Raw genomic sequence first — 23,233 nt, 5'->3', positions numbered from 1 at the left:
CGATGGCTCTCCATCTTCTGGAGGAGAAAAATGGTTTAACAGACTCACTAAGCAAAAAGGTGACTTTATCTCACAAATGGGAGTTAAAAGATTAATTACTGGACCAAATCTTCCAATGATGGGTTTTTCCCCAAAACGACCTATTCACTTTGAATCAGAAGAGAAAGCGTCTGAAGTTTTGTTCTTGAGCAAGAAAGAGTCCAGGATCCATAGCGGACACTTTCATGATTGCTGGTTACACCATTTGATATGTGCTTACCCTCCTTTTCCTTTAATTCCAAGGCTTATTAAGGAACATATGGCAAGAAAAAGCTCAAATTATACTGATAGTTCCTGGTTTGCCTCAACAGTTCTGGTTTTCAGATCTCCTGATCTTGTCCAGTCACCAATGTATCCTGCTGCTCATTCAGGACAACATGATATTGCAGAACCACAGCTTAGTTTTTTACCCAAATCAGTATCAATGTATCTTGCTGCTTGGATGGTTTCTGGATGTCTTCATTAGATAAGTGTTCTTCAGAAGTACAGAATATCTTACTTTAAAGCAGGAAATTGTCTACAAGAACTAGGTATTCTGCAAAATGGAAGTGTTTATCATTATGGGCAGTATTGAAGGGTCACATTCTTTCTGGATTATTTATTATATTTAAAACACTTGGTTCTATCTTTTGCTTCAATTAAGGTACATTTTGCAGCAAAATCAGCATTCCGTCTGCCTACAGAAGGACCTTTGGTTTCTCTCATTAATCAGTGAGCAGAATTCTGAGGGCCTTGGTTTGAGTTTTCCTCCTGGAAAAAGGGGGGGGGGGGAGATTGCTGCAACATGGGATTTAAATCTAGTGCTTGCTTCTCGAATGGAACCCCCCTTTTGAATCTTATCAAGCTGTCCAAAACACTTCTCATCAATGGAGGTGGCATTCTTGATGGCAGTTACCTCAGCATATAGGATAAGTGAATTACAAGCATTCATGATTAACCCTCTACACAGTTTTTTCATATGGATAGAGTACCTGTGACACCTCATCCATCCTTTGTTCCAAAATATTGTCAGATTTTCATATTAATCAGTTTATTCATTTACAGTTTTTTCCCCCCCAAGAATTCATTTATCTCCAGCTGAAGCTAAATTACATAACTTGGATGTTAGAAAATTGTTGTACTAAGTTTTTCCATAAGACTTCAAGACTTTTTATTGCTTACGGTAGTAAAATCCAAAGGAATGGCTATCTGATTTGTACGAGGATGGCATATAGTATTAGTAAGATAAAGACCACTTCAAACATTTGGACTCATTCTACTAGAGCGCAAGTGACCTCTGTTGCATGTCTAAATCAAGTGCTAATACTGGAGATTTCCAGAGCAGCTTCCTGAACACCAGCTCATACATTTAAAACATTTTCATTAGTAAACGCTTCCCCGTTTTAGGAAGGGTGGTTTTATGATCTGTTTTTAAATAACTCCTGCCTCCCATCCCATTTAAGATTACTGCTAGCTAATCACCATGAATGGGATCCACGTGTACAGTACTCAGAGAAGAAAGAACTGTTACTTACCTTATAGTAACTGTGGTTCTTTGAAATGTCTACACATATGAATTCCACAACCAGCTTTCTCTCCCCACAGCTCAGAGCCTTGTGTATTTTGGATTCTGGGCAGTGAAGGAACTGAGTAGTGGTTGGGGTCACTGCACTCTCTATGCCTCTGGGAGGGGGAGCGTGAGGGCATGAAGAGCATGAGCACAACTCCCTACTGGACACTGCTAGTAAAAATGTTCCTTGCTACTGTGCTAAGGTGTCCATATATCATGAGTAGGATCCACATGTGCCTACCTCTCAAAGAATCGGTTACTATGAGATAAGTAACCCTTTCTGATTGAAAGAAGCAGAGCAGGTGTGATCAAGTTAGATATTCCAACAGCCTACAGCTTCTCCATTTGGAGTATTATTGGGGAAGAAAATCCCAGAAAGAAAGCTTCTCCATTAGCCCTTCACAATGTTGCCCTGATACTACATATGCTTGATTTTGGAAATCTAATAGCTTTGTGTGTAGCAGGCAGAAAAATAACTGGGAAACATTTCAAATACAACCATAAAGTCTACTTGAATCCGAGAGAGAGCTCATCAGTTTGAGCATTTTCTGCACAACACTACTTCCTGCAGGTGTTAGGCATTCAGCATCAATTTTCTTTAAACAATGTAACAGAGTCTAGCATTATTTATACTTAATTGTGATGTAGATGTATTTAAATTCTAAATTGTACTAATGAATTCAGGCTTTGTGTCGTCTCTCAGATGTAACATGGATGTTATATTAAGTTTAAAAAGTCAGCTGATTTTAACAGCCCTCTTTCTAACAATCTCCATTTTAATTTAAGAGTAACTTTCCTGTTCCCCCAGACTTTGAACAGAGAAGTAGGGCTTAATCCTTCTGTATAGGAAAATAGTGGCTGATTATAGTTTGAAATGAACTGCAGAACTAAGTGGTTGCACCTAGAGCCATCAGATGTTGAGTGTTTTAGAAAAAATTACATCTATTTGCCCTTTATCTTCTGTCTACGTTGAAGAACTCAATAAACAAGCTGAGATTCATGTAAAAGGTTATTTAGTCAGACAATATGCAAATATTTTAGTTTCCAGTGAAGTTTAAGTGAGGTAGTAATACAATAATAAAAGAAGCAAAACACAAACTCCAAAAATAATGTATTGTTACTTTATTAGAGTACGCTTTTTTTATAGGTCATTAAAAATGAACTGGTGCAGTAAATATATTTATATGAGGGCTTTGCCTTTTCAATATTAGTAAATTATAATAGAAATAAAGGATTCATATTCAAATAAGACTATGAAATCAGTAAACATATAAGTCATGTCCTAAACCACATAACATGAAGGTGATATATCAGTCAGTGCCCTGTCTACAAAACATAACCTAGCAGTGTGAGAACTGCTCATGTTTACTGTCTTACCTTAGACAAACTTTGAAAAATTGCTTCTTCCCATAATTCTTTGGACTTGTTTTTTTTCCTGTGTATCATACAGTTTGATTTCTTGATGTACAATGTTTTCTGAATGTAACAAGACTAGCACAGTTTTCTAACAGTACAGTGGGTACTCTCAATTTAATGCGCCCATGTACCTTACTCTATGGAAGAGTATTTTTCTTTACTTATTGACTTGAATATCATGGGCAACAAGCCCATTAAATGAAAATCCTAAATAGAATGTCACATTTTCATTTCCTTGAGGCACGGAATCATAATGTAAAGGTACAATATGAATCTGCCCAACGTGACCCTGTACAAACAGTTTTCCATTCTCTGTCCAACCTGAAACCCTTCTTAGAACATCACGTATTTTACCTACATTCCATACATCACCATGTTGCCACTTCATCCGTCGATCATTTAGGGAGCCATCAATTAATTTATCAATCCTAGTCTTGTGCATAATCTTTCTTAGACCACTGCCCTTTCCCAGGAAAAAATGTGTGTAGATTTTTTTCTTTCTTGGAGCAATATTTTTCACCTTGATGTCATGCATGCGTTTCATAGTCTGAAGAGCTGATATGAGAATATCATCGTTATCTGGATTAGGTTCTTTGTCTAATGCATCATCAGGCCAGTACAGTAAGGTGAGCAAAAAATGGGCACTTGCTGGAAATGCTGTTCTTCTCTGTTTAAAAAATCTATTGCTGAGTTCTCTAAGTGTTTGAAAAGGAAGAAGTTTGGAAGATCCAGGAGATAAACATGATAGTGTGATGTGACACAAAATGTAATTGATGAGATCAATATCCTCTAGCCTCTCTTTCTGTGGGTCATCTGGGTAAAAATTAATGATTTTTTCTAGCTTTTCAACTGACCTCTTCTCCTTTGAATCTGTCAAAAATGAAAGAATAGTAGTGACACTGCCACCACCATACTTATAAATGTTCATACGTCTGACGAGTTGAGTTTCGGGTTCTGCATTGTTTTCTCCCATAGGATACTCTGAGGTAAAGAACTTAGCATATACCTCAGACTGTCTTTTCAACCACTTTCTGGGATTGTAAACTTGTTCTTCCTTCTCCTCCTTTGCGTCCTCATCTTGTTTCTCCTGGTTTTTATCTGTTTGGAAATAACTTAAATCTTCTGAAATCCAGTCCAGAGCATTATAAATGTTCTGACGTAAGCCTTTTAAACGACTGTGAAGGTTTCCCCATGTTTTTTTAATTCCCTCAGGAATGTAGTCTGTTAGCAAATAACGCACGAGCTCAGAATGTTCCCCTTGTGTGTTTCTGGGAAATACCTCAAGTGTAGACAGGAGTTTTAGTAGACGACATCCCACTTCAACCTCTCCAAAATATCCAGCATTGTTCATACTGTCGATCTCTGACTTTGCAGCCTGTTGTGCAGCCCTGAAGCATTTCATAGCTTTAAGGGCAATTTCTATCATCTGAATGATTCCACCAGGAGTGGCCTCATACATCTTTTTGTCCATAGTAAAACTAAACCATTTCCTGTACACTTGACCTTCAGTATCCAAAATAAAAGAATCATTTGGCAAATGAGATTTGGCTACCCCTGCCCAATATTCTGCATCCTCAAATTTTTCATGATTATAATGCAATCGAGCAAGTTGCTGGGCAAAGAAGGCATCTTTTCCCAGGCATTCATAGGCAGTTTTTAAAACCTCTATAGCTTTTTCACAGTCTTCAACCTTACAGACATGCTCAATGAATGGAGAGAAGAGGCTGTCAGTATTGTCTCCCCTGCTCTTCTTGTCGCGTCGTATGAACAAATCTCTGATGAACTTCATGAACTCTTCTCGTCCAAATCTATGGTTTAAAAGCACTTTTTCCTGAAGAAGTTTCATTGCAATTTGACTCTGAGGCTGACTTCCTGAGAGCTGATGCAGAATTTCTTTTGCAACCAGGTAATGTATGATATGGACAGATGAAATACAGTTGGTATTTTCTCTTAATTCAATAAAAATAAGTCTTGCCTGTTCACTTAAGTTATTTTTGAAATCATATTCTCTCACTCTCTTTTCTGTATATGCCCCCAGCCCTAGAAAAGCTTCACAGTGTGATAATGAAATGTATGAATTATGAACATAGAAATTGAGCAAAGCAACATACCTCATTAAATTAGTAACAGGGGAAGAAAGGTCTATGCCTTGCAGCAGGTGCTCTACAAACTCCCTCACATATGTTTCATCAAACTCCACACTCATTAGGACAAATGTAAGAATAAATTCATGCTTGAAGTCTTTCTGCTTTTTAAGTTTTTCAACTTTGGTTTTAAACAGGTGTTTCTCTTGGTCGGTCAGTTTGTGCGTGACGGCAACTGTATCGAGAGGAGAAGCTTTGCAAAGTTTTTCAGGGACATTAGATCGCTTACAGCCCAAGAGGACGAAACAAGGCTTAGAAAAATGACTTCTTCGAGCTGCCATTGCATCCATTAAATCATTTTTTAATTCATCCAAATAATCTTCATCATAGTCTTCAACCAGGAGAAGGACTGGGAGAGAATTCTTTATGTCATTTTCATCATATTCTCTAAAATGAACTGCATGCTTGGAGACAGTTGCAATTGGATATGAGGATTTGACTACAGCACATCTTAAATCCTTTCTTCTTTTCCATAGTACTTGCCTTGCAATGGTGCTTCCTCCACTTCCAGGTTGATGAAATATTTTTAGTTTAGCCACGGAATACCTGATTCTGTTCCCGTGCAAAATATCATCTAAGATTTTATGAACCTCTTCACAGGCCTCCCGTTCAATGACTTCTCCACAGCTACCTTTATCAGCAAGCCAGAAATTTTTCCAGCTGACTTTTCTACCTTGGTAAAATGTTTGTTCTATCTCTTGTATTTCTTTTGTGCTCAGAAGATCCAGTTTGATATCATCACATTGATCTGCACACAGTATTTCAAGGGAAGACATTTTTTCTTCTTCCAGTGTTGGAAGCACACACAGACCTCTTGTGGAAACTGGTAAATGTCTGGGACATATTGCAGATGGCATCATGTTTTGAATAGTGGCATCTATGTGACTTAGTTTCATGCCCACAATGCTCCTCTGTTCTAGTGTCTCAATATTACAAGATGCCTGAGCTAGGTTAGCCCACTTATCATAATTTTCTTTGGACTCTGCAATGCATATGATATAATCCATACCATTCATTTCTGTATAGAATTCCTGGAAGGTGTCTACAATTGGCTTCTCCACAGGTGATAAGAGGAGGAACAATACCACAAAAGATCCCTTAGGAAGGATTTCATCACAGATAAACGAAATGGCTTTTTTAAGATACTTCTTTTTTGTTCTAATCCAAGTGTCTTCATCACAAGATTTTTCATCGCCACGGAAGTCACTGCGTCCATTGCAAAATATCCAACTGGTGTGATCAAATAGGCCCAAATGTTTTTGAAATTCAGTGGTGCTCATCTTGCTTTCATTGGAATAATTTTGCAAGAAATGTGGTCTTGTTTCATGATGCTCTTTGTACTTGGCATATAAACCTGACACATTGGAATCCTCATCAAAATCAAAGACACAGAAAATATTCATGCGCATTAAAAAGTTGACAGATTTCAGATCTTCTTTTCCATAGCTATTTGTGACAAGAATGTACAATAGAGAATCATTCATATAGTTCTTGCCATCAGTGAATAGGACTGATAACTTCCGCCCTAAATTTTGGGAAATTTCCATAGGGTCCTCATTACTGGAGGACTCAGCCTTTTCCCTTCTGATATCCTTCTCTTGTAAACCCTGAATAAAAGCCACTAGTTCTTCATTCTTTACAGGCTCAGACTTTGTTCCCACTCTTTGATAGAGAACTGGAATTTTGTCGAAGTTCACCTTATTACTGTGTTCGTTAAATCTAGGTAAGCGTACTTGAAAGATCTTCCCCTTCACTGTACTGAATGATGGTTCTATGTCAACCTCTACCACAAAATATTGTTCTTGAGAGTCTTTCTGAATCACTTCAGTAAAAATAGGAGGGTGAATGCAATTTCTTGCAGCTTCTTGTTCAGATGGTTCAAAACATTTTTCAATGTAATCTTGTGCATCTACATAGATGTCTCTGTCTCTTACCGGTATACCAGCTATCTGTCCGTGTTTCCAGCCCTTGTCTTCAACACTGTCCATTACACCAAAGTGTATTGTGCCATTTGTTCGAACATTCATGCAGGCCGAGGCATATCTAATCACTTCATAGGCAAACTTTGCTTGCAGTCGTGGCCTGTCCAGCTTTGCAGCAATTGTAAAAGATTTGTATTCATGGCAAGGGGTAATCAAATCTATGACTCCAGTTTCCGGAGCAAGAATTCTGTTTTTCACATATTTAAAATTAATGTCTTCATTTTTAAATTGCCTGAATTTGCTCAGAGTTAATGATTCAACTGTATTTTCATGTAAGGATTGACTTTTTCTACTTCCTCTCCTGCAAAAAGTAGACATTGTTTTTTCTGTGTGCTCCTTACCAGTCTCTTCTACTGCCCCAGAGTTGTCTGTTTCTGGAGATCCCTTCTGGAAAGATGTTACATGAAAACTTTCGGGCTGTTTGATGCTGAGGGTCTTTAAATCACTGTCTGTCTCTTCAGTTGGTGCATTAGCCTTCATAGACACAGCTGAATTCCTGTTTTTTACTCTCTTTTTATCATCATTGGTAGTGATTTTAGAACCCAACACTTCTGAAGCCTTAATGCTGGGATTATCTGCTTGGGCTGAGTCTACCCCTGCATTTTTCTGCAAATGTTCCAAAAGTTCATTTCTTTTCAGTGTTATTATGTAGATTTGGCCTTCTTTCATACCCATGCTTTTGAGGAAAGGTTCATCTAATTCTTTGAGCACTGGGCCAGTCACTTCTTCTTCACAGAGCTTTTCTACATATTTTTTCTTAATTCCAATAGATTCTAGCCAGCATCTAACATGAGTCTCATTCCATTCAGCCAAAGGTAGCATTTTGTAGTCTGAAAACGAAATTGTGTGTCAGTAGCACATACTCAGGGAGGGTTAGTCTGTCTTTTTTTTTGTTTCATTTCACCACACCATGCACTTTGAATTAGTGTTACAGTCCTCTTTAAAGCCTTATCTAGACCCAGAGTTAAATGTGTGGTGTTAGCTAACAACATGTTTGAAAACTCTAGTGAAGACAAGCAACAGAGGGTCCTGTGGCACCTTTAAGACTACCAGAAGTAGTGGGAGCATAAGCTTTCGTGGGTAAGAACCTTGCATCTGAAGAAGTGAGGTTCTTACCCACGAAAGCTTATGCTCCCACTACTTCTGGTAGTCTTAAAGGTGCCCCAGGACCCTCTGTTGCTTTTTGCAGATTCAGACTAACACGGCTACCCCTCTGATACTAGTGAAGACAAGGCTGTTTAGATTTCAACACATACTAATCACATTGAGTTGAAGGCTAGGCTTCACCCACCAATGCCCAGGTTTTAACTCCCCCATCTTAGAATGTGTTAAAGGCAGCCTGGCTTGTCTACACTAGACTTCTCAAGCATGTTAGCTAAAACTTTCTAACAATGCATCTTTTATTCTAGTCTAGACAAAACCTAAGAAGAGACTTCAGGGACTAGTAGACAGTGTGAAGCTTCATCATTTCCTACAGGTTAAGATCAGAAGCAATCGTTACATCTTCTGGTCTGACCTCCTGCATATCACAAGATATTAAATGTCATCTAGATCAGTGGTTTTCAGACTTTTTCTGGGGACCCAGTTTTAGAAAATTATTGATGCCCACGACCCAACGGACCTGGGGATGAGGGGTGTGGGAGGGGCTCAGGGCTGGGGCAGAGGGGTGAAGGCTGCAGGGTGAGGCTGGGAATGAGGGGTTTGGGGTGCAGAGGGGGCTCTGGGTTTGGGGGGCTCAGGGCTGGGCGTGCAGGCTCTGGGGTGGGGCCAGTGATGAGGGGTTTGGGGTGCAGGAAGTGGTTCCAGGTTTGGGGGGGCTGAGGCAGGGGATTGGGGCACTTGGTTGGGACACAGACTTACTTCCAGTAGCTCCTGGTCAGTGGCACAGCCGGGGTGCAGAGGCAGGTTTCCCGCCTGTCCTAGCCCTGCGGACTGCGCTGTAACTGAAGCAGGTCTGGCTCCTAGGCGGAGGCGTGCAAGCTGCTTCGCACAGCTCTTGTCCTCAGGCACTGCCCCCCCCCCCCCCCCCGCCAGCCAATGGGACTGCGGAGCCGGTGCTTCGGGTGGGGGTAGCTTGCGGAGCCCCATGGCCATGGACCTGCTGCTGGCCGCTTCTGGGGCGCAGCGCAGTGTCGGAACAGATAGGCACTAGCCTGCCTTAGCTGGGCGGCACTGCCGACCGGGATTTTTAACAGCCTGGCCAGCAGTGCTGACTAGAGCGACCCAGTGCTTTACATGCCACGACCCAGTACTGGGTCGCAACCCAAACTCTGAAAAATGCTGACCTAGATACCCCTCTGTTATTCAGAGATGTTAGCAAGACTAAAGCATTTCAGTCCTCGGCAGAATGCCTGGGGCACACAATGTAGTGAAAAGGAGAGGCCAAGGTGCCGTCGGTGCCCAAGTCTGCAGGGGCAGGGGGTTGATCAGATGAGATGTGCCCTAATGATCCCAGCAGGCGAGCCACACCCCATGCTGCAGACTCAGAGGAAGGCAAAAGCTAGGGATCAAGTGTTGAGGTCTAGTTACAGTTTTGCCACTGATTTCTTCTATGTTCTTGGGGAAATCACTGAACTACTGTGTCTGTTTCCTTCTGCTCAATGAGGATACCACGTCCTTACCATTCTCCCAGAGCGGCTGAAAAGATTCACTAATTTGCCCCACATGTTAGATAAGTAAAATGTTATATATTCAAAAGGGAAGTATTGTTAAGGCAAATTCTATTACCCAAGAAGTGCAAACATCTTAAAAGAGAGACATACCCATTTTCTTGTAGAAGTAGTTTATCCTCTTGCTCAGAAACTGATCTAAAGTGGGGGGGGGGGGGGGAGAGACATAACAAATAGCTTAACAATTTGTTCCTATATCGTTCACTCACTTTTTGGTGGGGGTGAGGGAACCATTTATGTGTTTAAGCTATTTACTGAATTTAAACCTGGGTTTGCTATCTAGCTCTGCCTTTCAGTCCCCAGTATGAAAGGGGTGGAAAAATAAACCTAATAATGTGAGACTCTTATTCATAAACCAGGGCCAGTAGCCATTCCCTCCTCTGCCCTGCTCCATTCTACTTTTTTCTTGTGACGCTGGTAAAAGGTGCCAGATTGAGGCCTCTGTTCCTCCACGGGGCAGTGGCTGTCCAAGCTTCGCACTGGAGGGGATCAGCTGCAGGGGTGAACGCATAGTTTAGGCTTTTGGCCATTGAGTCCTGGGTGTGTTTGCTGAGATGGCCCTCAAGGGGCCATTTGTGATAGTATTTCTCTTCTTGAACACTGGACTGAAACTATTCTGACAATTAGATTTCAGATAGACTACAGAGCAGCCAACACAAGGCTGGCAGAATTATAATTAAAATTTTAACTACTGCATTAAACCTGTTACAGTATGGTCTGAATTCCACTTCCTCACCTTTACAAAGGTCTGTTTACTCTGTCTTCTCCCCAGTAATGCGCTTCTCTGGACAGTACCTTACCTAGTGCCACATTAAAAGAGGGCTCTTAATAGCCTGCTTAATGCTGCTTTGCTTAGTGAGCAAAAATGATTACTTGTCCTGCTCCTGCAGTCAGTTGGCAAAGTTCGTAAGTCAGTGGGACTCTGGGTTATATCATGTAAATCAGCGAAACCACATTCTAGAGCCTTGTCTACATAAGTTGTACTGCTTTATACCATTATACTTTAAAGTGGTACAATCCTGTCCCCTCCTTACTGTAGACACACTTTGGCATAAAGGTGCCTTAAACTGGTGTAGTTTATTCCTATATTACAAACAACTCATCCACAAGTGCAGGGTGCAAAATAATGCGCAATAATACAATTATACAAGAGTGAGAAAACAGAAATTTAACAATGCCTGCAAATAAATATTTATAAAAGGTCCTTCAAGCAAACTGAGACAATAGAACAGACATTTAAAGAATAACAAAAGGTGCCTCAGAATATGTCAAGGAAAATTTGTAAGTACAAATAATAGCCACAGACATTTCCGTACCATACTACGAAAGGTAAATTCTGCTCTCTCGTGCCAGGTCAGTGGAGGCGGGTTTCTACACAGCCGAGATCCAGTTCCATAGTGGCAATTCCAGGCTCCTCCCTGCTTCAGGGACGTGCTGTGAGTTCAGATTTAAAGGCAGAAGAATCCTTAGAGTGGATCAAGAGAGCAGCCTGCAGTAAAAAGGCAAGTTAAGCAGGGGTGAGCGTAGGATTGGAGAAAGATGGTCCAATTCCTGTGGAGGGTAAGGCAAAGAAGGGGCAGCAGGCTAGTGGGAGATATTGGTGATAAGGGGGGGTTAAAAAGGAATGGGTAACAAATTCACACATGTAAGTAAACAGCAAGACTATGGAACAGATATGAGAGACCGATGGGTATCTGCTACCTATGCAATCAACAGCCCCCTAAATTCTTTTACAAAAGCAACTCTAAGGCTGTAAAAATACTTTTTAATATTTTTATTTTGAGCTGATCTCTTAACAGTCCCTTGGTGTGGGGCCTGATTCAGTGAAACCCTTTCCCTTTGAGCAAAGTGGGAATGTTAATTCCTTGGGCGGGGGTCACAGCCCACACGCCGAAGTACACAAAATGGGACCTGAAAATGTAGGCAGAGTTTTTGAGGAAACGAAAGTTATTTTTGACTGTCCTGGCTAAAAAGCTCCTCAAGGAGGCAGCAAAGTGTAGGATTTGGATGCATTTCTAAGTGGTTACATTCCTGATCAGAACCAAGCCCACTGGGAGGATAAAAATGGTCTTTATCCCACCCCCTAATGAAGTTAGGGCAGTCTACGGGGTTGCTCTATGTGACAATCCACTGCTTATGGGCCCAAGGGGTTGTTTTGGCAGCCACATAGTGTAGCACTGCAGCAATTCCGGCTTACAATCCTATTTCACTACCACCACAGGGTGATGTAGAGTGGTCATGCTGGTTCTATACCACAATGGGACTCACCCCCAGTCCACACTGTGCACACGGGGGAGGGGAGGGGGGCAGGAGGGAGAGGGTTGTCGGTGACTAGCTGCAGTAGTTTTGTAGCCCATAGGACTAACCTGCTTGCTTGCTTGTTTAATTGTTTTCCTGCATGTGAAAAGGGAATATAGAAAAACCATGAACCCTGGGGGCCTGGTTTTCTGGAGGTCAACAAGTTTGCAAATCAGGCTCTTAGATCTGGAATTTCCCCATCCTGAGTGACAGAAACCCAGATCCTCAACATCAGTGTTGGAAGTTAAGGGGGTGGGGAATCAATGTAGATTCTGATCCTGCAGTTTAATATAGAGCTGCCCCACACTTTCCTCCAGGGGGCTGGTATCCTCATTGGAGGAAGAGGACAGGATAGGTGACCCTGTATTTGTGTGGGGGCAGTTCCAGGGTTGAGGACATTCTCCAACCTCATCATGGGCATGGCAAAGATACCACCATTGGGGGCTGCATTACAGAGATCCACTCATGGGATTTAATCTGCAAGGAGAGTAGAGAGGCAGACGGTGAATACAAACTGGCAGGCATGTCTTCCTCTTAGCCCACTGCCACAGGCTTCTTGCAGAAGGGGCCATTGGCCCCTAGAAACAGATTCCTGTCCCAGCAACAGGCTTCCCCGAGAGAGAGGAAAGGTTCAGAATCTGGGAGTGGCAGGAAGACAATAGCTCTCAGGGAACATGGCTGTTGCAGTGCAAGGTTTCATTCTTCTGATCCCTGCTATGCCTTAGGGCATCTGAAGAAGTGAGGTTTTTTACCCACGAAAGCTTATGCCCAAATAAATCTGTTAGTCTTTAAGGTGCCACCGGACTCCTTGTTGTTTTTGTGGATACAGACTAACATGGCTACTTCCTGATACTTTATGCCTTAGGGAGTGTCATTAGCACTGAGTGACCCAGATCTAAATACCCACAAAGAACATCATATTCATCCCCATCCGCCCAGCCCTTTACAAGCCAAACTACATTTACTGACAGGTTTCAGAGTAGCAGCCGTGTTAGTCTGTATCCACAAAAAGAACAGGAGTACTTGTGGCACCTTAGAGACTAACAAATTTATTAGAGCATAAGCTTTCGTGGACTACAGCCCACTTCTTTGGATGCATACATGTCCACAAAAGCTTATGCTCTAATAAATTTGTTAGTCTCTAAGGTGCCACAAGTACTCCTGTTCTTTTTGTACATTTACTAAGTTTTGAGCCAGCTCTCAAGTAGTGCTACAGGGAGGGCTTACCTGACTCAGACTGCAGCGGGGGAGAAGCTGCCTGCTCACTCGCTCGCTCACTGAAGCTCCAGTTCTCAGAGAGGAAACTTTCCCCTTTACAGTTGGAGATTTGTTTGTGGAAAGAGGAATTGATCACAGGGCTGGACAGTAGCCCATGGTGGCGAGTCTCTCATGGGCTGACATCCCCAAAAGTGCGCGGAAGAGAGAGAGAGAGATTCTCCCCCACAGAAGGGGGAGCTTGAAACTTGTCCAGGTCTCCACCCACCAGACTGAGCCTGACTAGAAATCATCAAGCACAAAGCGGGACACTTCCGTGTTGAGCTGTGAGCTCAGCTGTTTAGCTTGCCTGAGGCCTCGTCTACGCAGTTTATGGCCTGATTTAACCATGTAGGTTTTTCTTACTGAATTTGCTAAATCTGCACAACCCTAATGTGTACCCAGTACTGGTGTTCAGGTGCTTTATAACACCTTTCCTTAGTGGAATAAGCTGTAACAGTATAAGCACTTTTACCAAGGTAGCTGCATCCATGTGAGGGTGGCAGTACTGGTCTAGTTAAAGCAGTACAACATTTGTGTGTAGGCAGCCCTTCGCTGCAGGCTGTACTGTGAGCCCTCCCAAAGGAAGCCTTTGGGGTGGAGGGGGAAGGGGAGAAAGAATGACAAAGAACCCCTCCCCCCCAGGGTGACTATATTTTCCCAAAGGGCAAATGGGACTGGTCCAAGGTGCCACCCGCCCAGTGTGAGCCCTGCTCCCAGCCCTCCCTGCCACCCAAGCAGGGCCAGCCCCCTCTCCCCACTGGCCTAAATCCCCCTGCTGCCCACCCACGTGGGGCCAGCCTGAGGCTCCCCTTCCCCCCCGCCCCCAAGCCTCCCAGCTGCTCTACTTGGGCTGTCCCAAGGCCCCAACCCCTCCATCCCCCTGTGAGCAGGACCAGCCCGAGCCCCCCATACACACACACGTGGGGCCAGCCCAAGGCCCCCCTCTATCCCCTGCACACAGGGCTGGCCCAAGATCTCTGCCACCCGCCCATGCAGAGCTGGCTTGGCCCGAGCTGCTTTCCCAAACCCTCCCTCCCATGCAGGGCAGGCGTTGCCGCTTGCCCCTCTCCCTCTGAATGTTCCTCTGTGCCCTGCTAGGGGTTGCACCCCACTTTTTTTGGAAAAAATGCCCTTTTGTCCGCTTTGCTCTTGCCAACTGATGATCAGGTCGGTGGCAAGAGAAAATGCCTATATTTGCCAAAAAAGTCAGGATGGCCAGGACAGGGCTTAAAAAAGGGACTGTCCCAGCTAAATAGGACGTATGGTCACCTTACCAACCTCCCTTCCCCCTGCTCCTTCTTCCCCCCTCCACACAAAAAAACAACCCCAGGCTCCAGATGTTGTGTTGGAAATGTTCTCTAATACAAGGAACTGTTTGGACACTCCAAGGATGGGCTGAAAAACCCACAGAGCACCCAGGTCTCCCTCTTGCAGCAAAAGGGACAGGTGTCGGGGCAGGGTGTGGGTGTGTGTGAGCGAGAGACCCATGCCATGTACACACCCATGCTCATGGCGCCGTGAAGGAGCCGCCCCAGTTTAGCTGTGGAACAAGAGTGGATTCCCGCCCCGCCCCCCCAGGTGGCAGCAAGTGGTGTCCACATGGGCCATGAGGGTGAGGAAGTAGATTACATGAAACAAAAAACATACAGGTAATCTCTGGGCATGGTTTAGAAGTGGAACAGCTGAATGTCATGCAGCCAGCTCAAGTGGCATGTTGGCGGTGGGGAGTGGCCTGTGGGGAAGAGGGCCTGATGATGCGTTCCGGAGGGCGAGGTATATGGGCTGGGCAGGGACCCTCCTGTAGGACGGCTAGAGGAAGCAGGAGGCCTGGCTGCCCTCACTGCTGAAACAGTGGCCAGGGTGTGGCTGTGCAGCTGGCAGCAAAATGCCCAGGCAGGAGGGAGCGCTTTGCTGTTAGTTAGTCTTTAAATTACCTCTCCCCAGCTGCCTGCTCCGTGGTGTGGGCAGTTCACATGTAGGGAGGCAGACACAGTAGTAGGGTCACAGAACACCATCTAGAAACAGATCTTAGCCTGAACCCATCTGGCTCTGTAGTTCCAGGGAGGACATGTACATCAGCTGCCCTGTTTAGACATATAACAGTAGTACTGGGGCATCAGCCAGGTTGCAGGCGGTGCATGCGGAACAGACCTATGGTAAAGGTGCTGTCACCAATTTGTCAGAACAGGCTTTTGCTGTGAGGCACCTCTGTGCCCAGGCCCGGTTCTAGGGAGCTGCTTTAAGATTCATGATTCAAGGTTGTTTTGTTACACCCCAGTTATTGTTCCACACCCAGCAGGGGGCAGCCGGGTGCCTGCAGTGCTCTAATTCAGTGGTACTCAAATTGTGGGTTGGGACCCCCAAGTGGGTTGGTAGCCTGGGCATGGTAAGAGTTGTGTGGGGTAGCGCTGGGAAGCCACAGACCCTATAGCTGCCCAGGATTGGGGGGGGGTGTGTGTGTGTGTGTGTGTGTGTGTGTGTGTGTGTGTGTCAAGAGTTGCCCCTAACCTGTGTCCTGCTCCACCAGGCCCCCGCCACCCAGGGCAGGTGGAGGGGCCACAGCTGCCCAGGCGACTCTTACCATGGCTGGGCTGCGCCCCCCCTCCCCCCAGCCGGAGCCTGGTCCAGGTGAGAGCCGTGCAGGCAGCTGTGGGAAGCCACGGCCCCTCTTGCCCAAGGGGAGTGGGGGAACTGCTCTTGACCCACCCACCCCCATCCCAGGCAGTGAAGGGGCCATGGCTGCCCAGGCTCCCGCTGGCGGCCTGGCTGGGAGTGGCAGGGCCCCTGCTGAAAAGTGGCCAGGCCCATCCAGTTTCAAAACTGGGAGGGCCATGGCCCCCTGGCTCTCCCTATTCCTGTGACCCTGACAGAGGGAAGGGGAATGAAGAGTGAGCAGGGGGTGGGGCCTAGGGGGAAGTGGCAGGGCAGGGGCACGCCACTCTGCTCAGCCCTCAGTGTGCACTGCCTCCCAAGCCTGACGTGACCACCCCTAAGGCATAAAGTACCCACTGCACATACTAGCTGTGTACATGCTGATTAAGTCACCACTCACCCCTCCGCGCAGAATGGTCATAGTTTGCATTCCATTTACTAGAGCGCTGATCTGACCACCTTACAGTACCGTTCCCTGAGCCTGTCTGCTTCCAAAGCTGTGGCCCACGCCTCCCCCTACCTCCAACCCTGTTGCTGTACTCTTTGGTCTTTTTGGCTCAATTAATGTAGCATCATTATAATAAGTCCTTTACTGTTGGCTGATCTATCTGTTCCATGCGTCAAAGTACCTTCTTAAGTCTGCAGCTGCCTGATATTTGTGCGTAGTTCTCAGAGCCCTCCCAGAAAGCGCTAAACTAAAGCTTTATAAAATATTTATAGGGGAAGGAAGGAGCTTGGTTTCACTATGTCTCGTGTCCCTGTATGGGTGACCTCATAATGCAGCCATCAGTGATGTTATGCACCATGAAATTTTCTGTGAAATTCTTAAGACCAACAGGACGATACATTTTCTTTTTGTAGGCAGGACTTGGCAGCTGTGAGGATCTCACCATTCTGCACTGAGTGTCCTTGAAGTTTTCTAGTGGTCTGGGGGCACAGTTTATAATCACAGAAGGCAGCGTTGTAATCTGAGAGCGGGAGCCACTCAAAACAAGACCCTTTCCTCTTGGGAGACCTTTTGGAAGGAGACTTCTACATAAACTCTGATGGTTTCTTCCTGTAAATTTCACTGGCTCATTGGGATCAATGCACATTTAAATCTTGGGGCTCAAAGCAGTAGCCATTAGATAAAGTGGGCACAGGGTGAGGCTTGTCTACTTTCCAGCTCACTGCCTCTACTGCAGACGTTTCTTTTTTTTTAGCTGAGGTGGAGTCCATAGCAGAAAGAACAGTTACTTACCTTGCAGTAACTGAGTTGTTCATGTCTTTATTCATATTTATCCTAGCTGAGGTACAGGTGAGATTGACCAGTAATATCCATTGGGGCTGTGCTGGTGGCCCTGCATGCCCTTGTGTCTCTACCACCTGAGGGCATATAAGACTAGGGTCTGTGTGTGAGAGAGGGAACCAATTCTCTGTTCCTTGCTAATTCTGAATCCCAGAAGACATGGACTCGTATGGAGGGCAGGCCATGGGACAAAACTCCCATAGTTTTTTACCTACCAGGAAAAAATAGTTACCTACTGTGATGCTGGTAGACCAGGTGTTAGCTTATGCCACAGTCCCTAGCTGTCAAGTGACCACTATCAAATGCATAGCTGGAAACCAGTCTGATTTACTTGTGTGTTAGTATTGTTAAAATAGGTATTAGACATAAACAATGTGTTTAGACTTTAGGAAATGCTTGTAAATTGCTGCCTGCACTAATCTCACTTATATATCTGTAACCCATATTAAAGTGTTTCTGTTAATTGTAAAAATGTTTGCTCTGAAACCGTAAATCCAGTCAGAAAAGAAACATTACCAAGTGTGAAACACTGCTTTGCACCCATGAGCAGGGGTTATCGCCAGCCCATCAGGAAAGCCACTTAAATCCAAATGGGCTATTGTAAACCATCAAAGAACAAGAACTTTGTTGATTGGTGCTTGCACTCTCCTGAAGAGGGGGACATGTGGAAGCACTTGTCCCATCAGCTAGGACTCTAGGGAGATGGGGATAAAAATTCCTGACCAGAAGGACTTAGGATCTTTTTATGTTGTTTGGACTCTATGGACAAAGATTCCTAAACGTAAGCATGAGATCCCCAGGATTAACCTGGATTAAGGTTTTATAGAGCTGTCATATTTCAGCAGCTCATCACCATCTGAAACCTAAGACAGCAACTAATTTGTGTGTAAAAACAACAAGGAGTCCTCATGGCACCTTAGAGACTAACAAATTTATCTGGGCATAAGCTTTCATGGGCTAGAACCCACTTCATCAGATGCATGGAGTGGAAAATACAGTAGCAGTATACCATGCATCTGATGAAGTGGGTTCTAGCCCAAATAAATTTGTTAGTCTCTAAGGTGCCACAAGGACTTCTCGTTGTTTTTGCTGATTCAGACTAACACGGCTATCACTCTGAAACCTGTCATTTGTGTGTGTATGTTTACTTGTTTTAACCATGTAAATAACTCATTTCTTTTTCTTAATTAATAGAGCCTCAGTTAGTTTACTATAGGATTAGCTACAAGCACTGTCTGTGGTGCATATTGACCTGAGGTAAGTGACTGGTTCTTTGGGATTGGGAGTAACCAGAATAGTTTGTGATCTTTGGTGTAAAGTGATCATCTGTCACAGTGTCTGGGTTGCATGGTAAATAGGAATTCCCAAAGGGACTGTCTCTGGCTCCATGTTAAGGTTATATGGTATCTGAGGAGTTTACACTTGTTACTTGGTTGGTGAAATCTAAGTATAGAACTCTCAACCTGTTTGGGGTTTGTGCCCTGCTTCTTAACAGTCTGCCCTGAGATTGGTAGTGTTGCTTGTGAGCCACTCCAGAGTGTGAGATCTATCTTTCCGTAACTGTTGTTCTTCAAGATGTGTTGCACATGTCCATTCTACTGTGGGTGTGCGCGTGCCCCATGCAGACAGAGATTTTTTTCTCTCAGCATACCTGTTGGGGATGGTTTGAGAACCCTTTATTGCCACCCCCCCACTGTGTGCTGGTGTAAGAGAGGGGAGCCACTCGCGCCCCGCCTCAATTCCTTTGTACTGGACAGACTCTCATAGAGCCCTCAACTCATCCACCCTCCTGGCTGAGGTAATTTCCCCAGAAATGCCGCCAGCTGCAACCTTATAGAGCTAATAGCCAAACTCTGTTTTAGAAGACAATCCAGCTAAAGGTCCTCAAAAGACACCTTTCCTGCCAGACCAAATGGAGAAGTGCTTCCACTGTTGTGAGAGGATATGCTCTCAGTTGCAGCACTAGGTCCCATAAAGTTTCAGACCTGGCTTGTGGAAGAAAAGGCCTTGGCCTTCATGGCGTCTAAGACTGCCTTGAAGAATTATATTGTCTTTGCCTATTTCAGGATTGATTTGTCTCAATTTACTAGGATCCCCAGTGCATTGAATGTGGACAGGTTACTGGATATGCTGGATAGGACTTGAGCCTCAGACCAACCTCTGACCAACCAGTCATCTAGGTACGGGAACATATGGACACCTAATTTTCATAAGTGAGCTGCCACAACTGCCCTGCACCTTGTGAACACTTGAGGAGCAGCTAACAGACCAAAGAGAAGCACCGTAAATTGATAATGGCAACCATTCACCACAAATCTGAGAAACTTTCCACAGTCATAGCATATTGCAACATGGAGTTAAGCATCCTTTAAACTGAGGGCAGTGTACCAGGCTTTTAAATCTAAAATAGGCATGAGACTCTCTTTGTCTTGGGGATCAGGAAGTAGCAGGAATAGAAACCCTTTTCCCTGAGGTACAACGGGACTTTTTCTATGGCCTGAAGAAAACATTGGACCTCCTGTTGAGGGCAATCTCGTGAGAATGGTCTCTGAAGAGGGATGGGGAAAGGGGTTGGGGTGGGGCAGAAATGAACTGATGCTATGTGGGCCCAAGCATTTAGGCAGTGGGATAAGCAATTGATAAACAAACAATGGGGAACAAATGGAGCCACGGTGACTGGTACGCTGTCCTCAACAAACGCATCAAAATGCCTGTTTGGATGAGGCGGCTGGATGGGATGAGCTCACTGATGCTGAAGAGGAGGGTGGTGGAGGGCACCTCCTATAATCTCTGCCCTTTTTTTTGAGTGGATCTTGGGATTGAGGAGCATACTGGTATTTGTATGGCTGCTGTGGATGATACTGTTTTATTTTTTATGCTGGGGTATAGATCCAAGGGGATTTGAATGTTGCCTTAGAATCCTTACTGCTATGAAGCCTGTCGTCCATTTTCCCTGAAAACAGTGAGGGACCTTTGAAAAGAAGGTTCTAGATAGTCTGTTAGACCTCTAGAGGTAGACCAGACAACTATAACCATGAACCCCTTTCTCATAGTAATAGCTTTTGCCATGGTTTGAGCAACCGAGTCCGCATTATCCAAACCCTCCTGGAGGGCAGTCCTGTTACCTTCATCCACTATTACTGCAAATTCTTGTCTACAGTCCTCTGGCAGATTGTCTTTAGATTTTATAATGTTTTCCTAGAGGGTGAAGTCATATCGACTCACAAGAGTGTGTTGGTTGCAATCATGAGTTGCAGGCTTCCTGAAGAAGAAAGCTTGCAACCAAACAAACAGATCCAACCTCTTTGAGTCTTTGCTTTTCGGCATGGAAGTTTATTGCCCCTGTCTTTCCTGATCATTGGCAGCTGCCATCACAAGAGAACCAGGGGGCAGAGCGGTGGAGTAAGAGTAAAAATGTTCTTACCCTTTAGAGAAGATGAAGTACATCCTTTCAGCTCATTTTGCTGTGGGGGGCAGGGAGGAGGGTGTCTGCCAAAAAGCCTTGACTGGTTCCATGATGGCTTCATTAATTGGTAGAGCTACCCTGACTGGGGTTGCCGATATGAGGATGTCCACCAACTTGTGAGAGCTTTCGCGCACCTCTTCTGCCTGAATGTGAAGTACAGAGGCCACTCTTTTAAAAAGATCTCGATGAGCAGTGTGGTCCTCTGGCGGTGATGTCACTTGGACGGCTCAACAGCCTCATCTGGGTGATGAGGATGCAACATGCATCTGAGGTGCTGGTTGGTCTGTGGCTTGTGGCAGGGAAGGTGCCTGAGTGGCTTCTGGCTGCTCAGTACTAGTCTTGGTACTGGGTACCAGGGAATGATGTTTTTTGGTACCAATGCCTCTGGTGCACTCTCAGCGAGCAAGATGGTTGAGGGGAGGTCCTAGCTGGAAGGGAACGCCCCATGGCATCAAGAATGGCTACTGATATGGGCCCAGGACCCATCCTTGCTCAGCCTTCTTAGAAGAGGCCCAATGCTGTGGATGCTGTATGCCCCATGGTCCCAATGACTTATGTTCCCCATCCTGAGTGGGATACACAGCACCACACCTCTGAGTTCGAGGAAGAAGAGTCAGATGCTTCTGCCAGTGGAGGGGCAGATCCAGATGGGACTGAGGAGAGGTAACCTGAGCCTGGAGATGGCAGTACCGGGGAAATCATGGGAGGCTTTCCTCTTGTCAACAAGGGCTTTTGCAAAGGCTTGGACAGTGCACTGTAAGACCTCGATACAGTGAGGTATGAGCAACAGCCATTGGTACCAGTTGCACACCTTCCACTGCCAGCCATATTAGTACCAACAGGCTGAATAAGACTCATGCAGCTGCATACACCTCCAGGGGGGTTGGGATCAGCACTGCCTGCTGGCCAAGTGTCATTCAGGGCATGGCCTTGTCAGACCTGGTACCGGCTCTGGAGGCGGTTATCCCCTCCTGGAAGGTGACGAGTGTTCTGGGAGGATGAGTCCCTTGCCCAAATGCTTCGTCAAGTCTCTGCCTTTGGTACCAATGCAGTCAAGAGAGCAACTGAACCTTCAGAAGGCCTAAGCTTTTTCTTTGGTACCAAGGAACAGTCCCAAGGAGCCACAGACACCTCCGGTGGCTCTGTACCGAAGTTGATGTACTTGGGGCGCTCTCCCCATGTCATGACTCCGAGGGGAGCGAAATGCTGCCTCCATAAGGAAGCACTTAAGCCTCACTGCCCTATCTTTTTTTTGAGTGGGGCTAGAATGCTTTTCAAATGTGACATTTGTCACTAACGTGGGATTCCCCCAAACCTTTCAAATAGGCTGGGTGCAGGTTGCTGATCAGCATGGGTTTTACACAGGTTCAGCAGGACTTAAACCCCAATGAATGATGCACCATTCCGGTACCAAGAGGGAAAAAGAAGTGGTCAAAAAGAGACCAAACCCAGAAAACTATCACTAAAACTGTCTAAAACTAACAAACTACTATTTTACAACAAACAGGATCTATATGCAGAAAGGAGTGAGGGAAGCAATTGAATTAATACGCCTGGATCCCTCCAACAACCGTCACTGGCAGTAAGAAGGAACTGACGCAGGTTGGGGGAAGCTCCACTTTCTTATACCAGCACACAGTGGTGTGTGGCAAAAGGGTGCTCAAGCCACCCGGTCTGGTACCGCTGAGGGGGAAAAATCTCCAATATCTTTGTACACGATGCGTGTACATGTATAGTGGAATGGACATGTGCAATCAATTGAAGAAGAACAAACAGCGATCTACAGATTACCTCAATGGACATTACTCAGCCAGTCAGGGTTGGTAGCTGAAGGACTCCATTCTGAGGGATGGGCCTTCCCCAGGATAAATCCGTTGACCACCAACAAGAACAACAAATACCCTCTCTTCTGCTTCAGAACAGGTGCCAGCCAGGGTCCCTCCAGAATGCTTACCTCCTGCCATGGTCTCAAGGTTTACTTGATGCCTTTCTCCTGATACCCAAAGTCATAAAGAAGATCAGGCAGGAAGGATATGGTTACAGTGACACAAAGAGCCCCCTTAATGGTCCAGAGCATATTTACTAGCAGACTTAATGCATCTGTGCACAGCGACTTCTCTCTCTCTCTCCCCGCTCTCCCAGACATGTGGACAAATTCACCAGAACTTCCAAGTCTCCAACTGCTTAACCCTTTCAAGTCTCTGCCAAGAGAATTTAAATCAATTTCTACAGTTTAAATAACATGGAACACTTTGTGGCTCTTTTGCAGTGGGAGGCAGAGAGGAGCATGCAGCATGGGTTTTCATAGTAAGGTAAAATTAAATAAGCTGGGTTTTAAAAAGCCCTTTGTAACAATCTCCATTTTGTAGCTTTCGTCTCCTAAACTTTGAGCAGAGGAGAGGGGCTTCATCAGTGCTTATAGGAAAATAGGAGCTTAGATTGCAGCTACTTTTATATTAACTAGTTGTACCTA

The 23,233-nt window shown here is 44.9% G+C and overlaps 1 protein-coding gene across 1 annotated transcript; it reads right to left on the bottom strand.

The window, feature by feature from the left end:
- Window positions 1-2,695: 2,695 nt before the first annotated feature.
- LOC128848039 (sterile alpha motif domain-containing protein 9-like) lies at window positions 2,696-13,521 on the bottom strand. The gene is made up of 4 exons (XM_054047768.1): window positions 13,325-13,521; window positions 11,116-11,288; window positions 9,893-9,937; window positions 2,696-7,960 (listed from the first exon to the last, which is right to left on the bottom strand). The coding sequence occupies exons 3-4, from the start codon at window positions 9,894-9,896 to the stop codon at window positions 3,162-3,164; spliced, it is 4,803 nt and encodes a 1,600-aa protein (XP_053903743.1). The 5' UTR covers window positions 9,897-9,937; window positions 11,116-11,288; window positions 13,325-13,521; the 3' UTR covers window positions 2,696-3,161.
- Between the last annotated feature and the right edge of the window lie 9,712 nt (window positions 13,522-23,233).

The sequence above is a fragment of the Malaclemys terrapin genome, chromosome 13 (genome assembly GCF_027887155.1).
Source record: "Malaclemys terrapin pileata isolate rMalTer1 chromosome 13, rMalTer1.hap1, whole genome shotgun sequence".
NCBI classification, from domain to species: domain Eukaryota; kingdom Metazoa; phylum Chordata; order Testudines; family Emydidae; genus Malaclemys; species Malaclemys terrapin.
The sequence above is the reverse complement of the archived record's forward strand: the minus strand, read 5'-3'. Positions and strand labels throughout refer to the sequence as shown.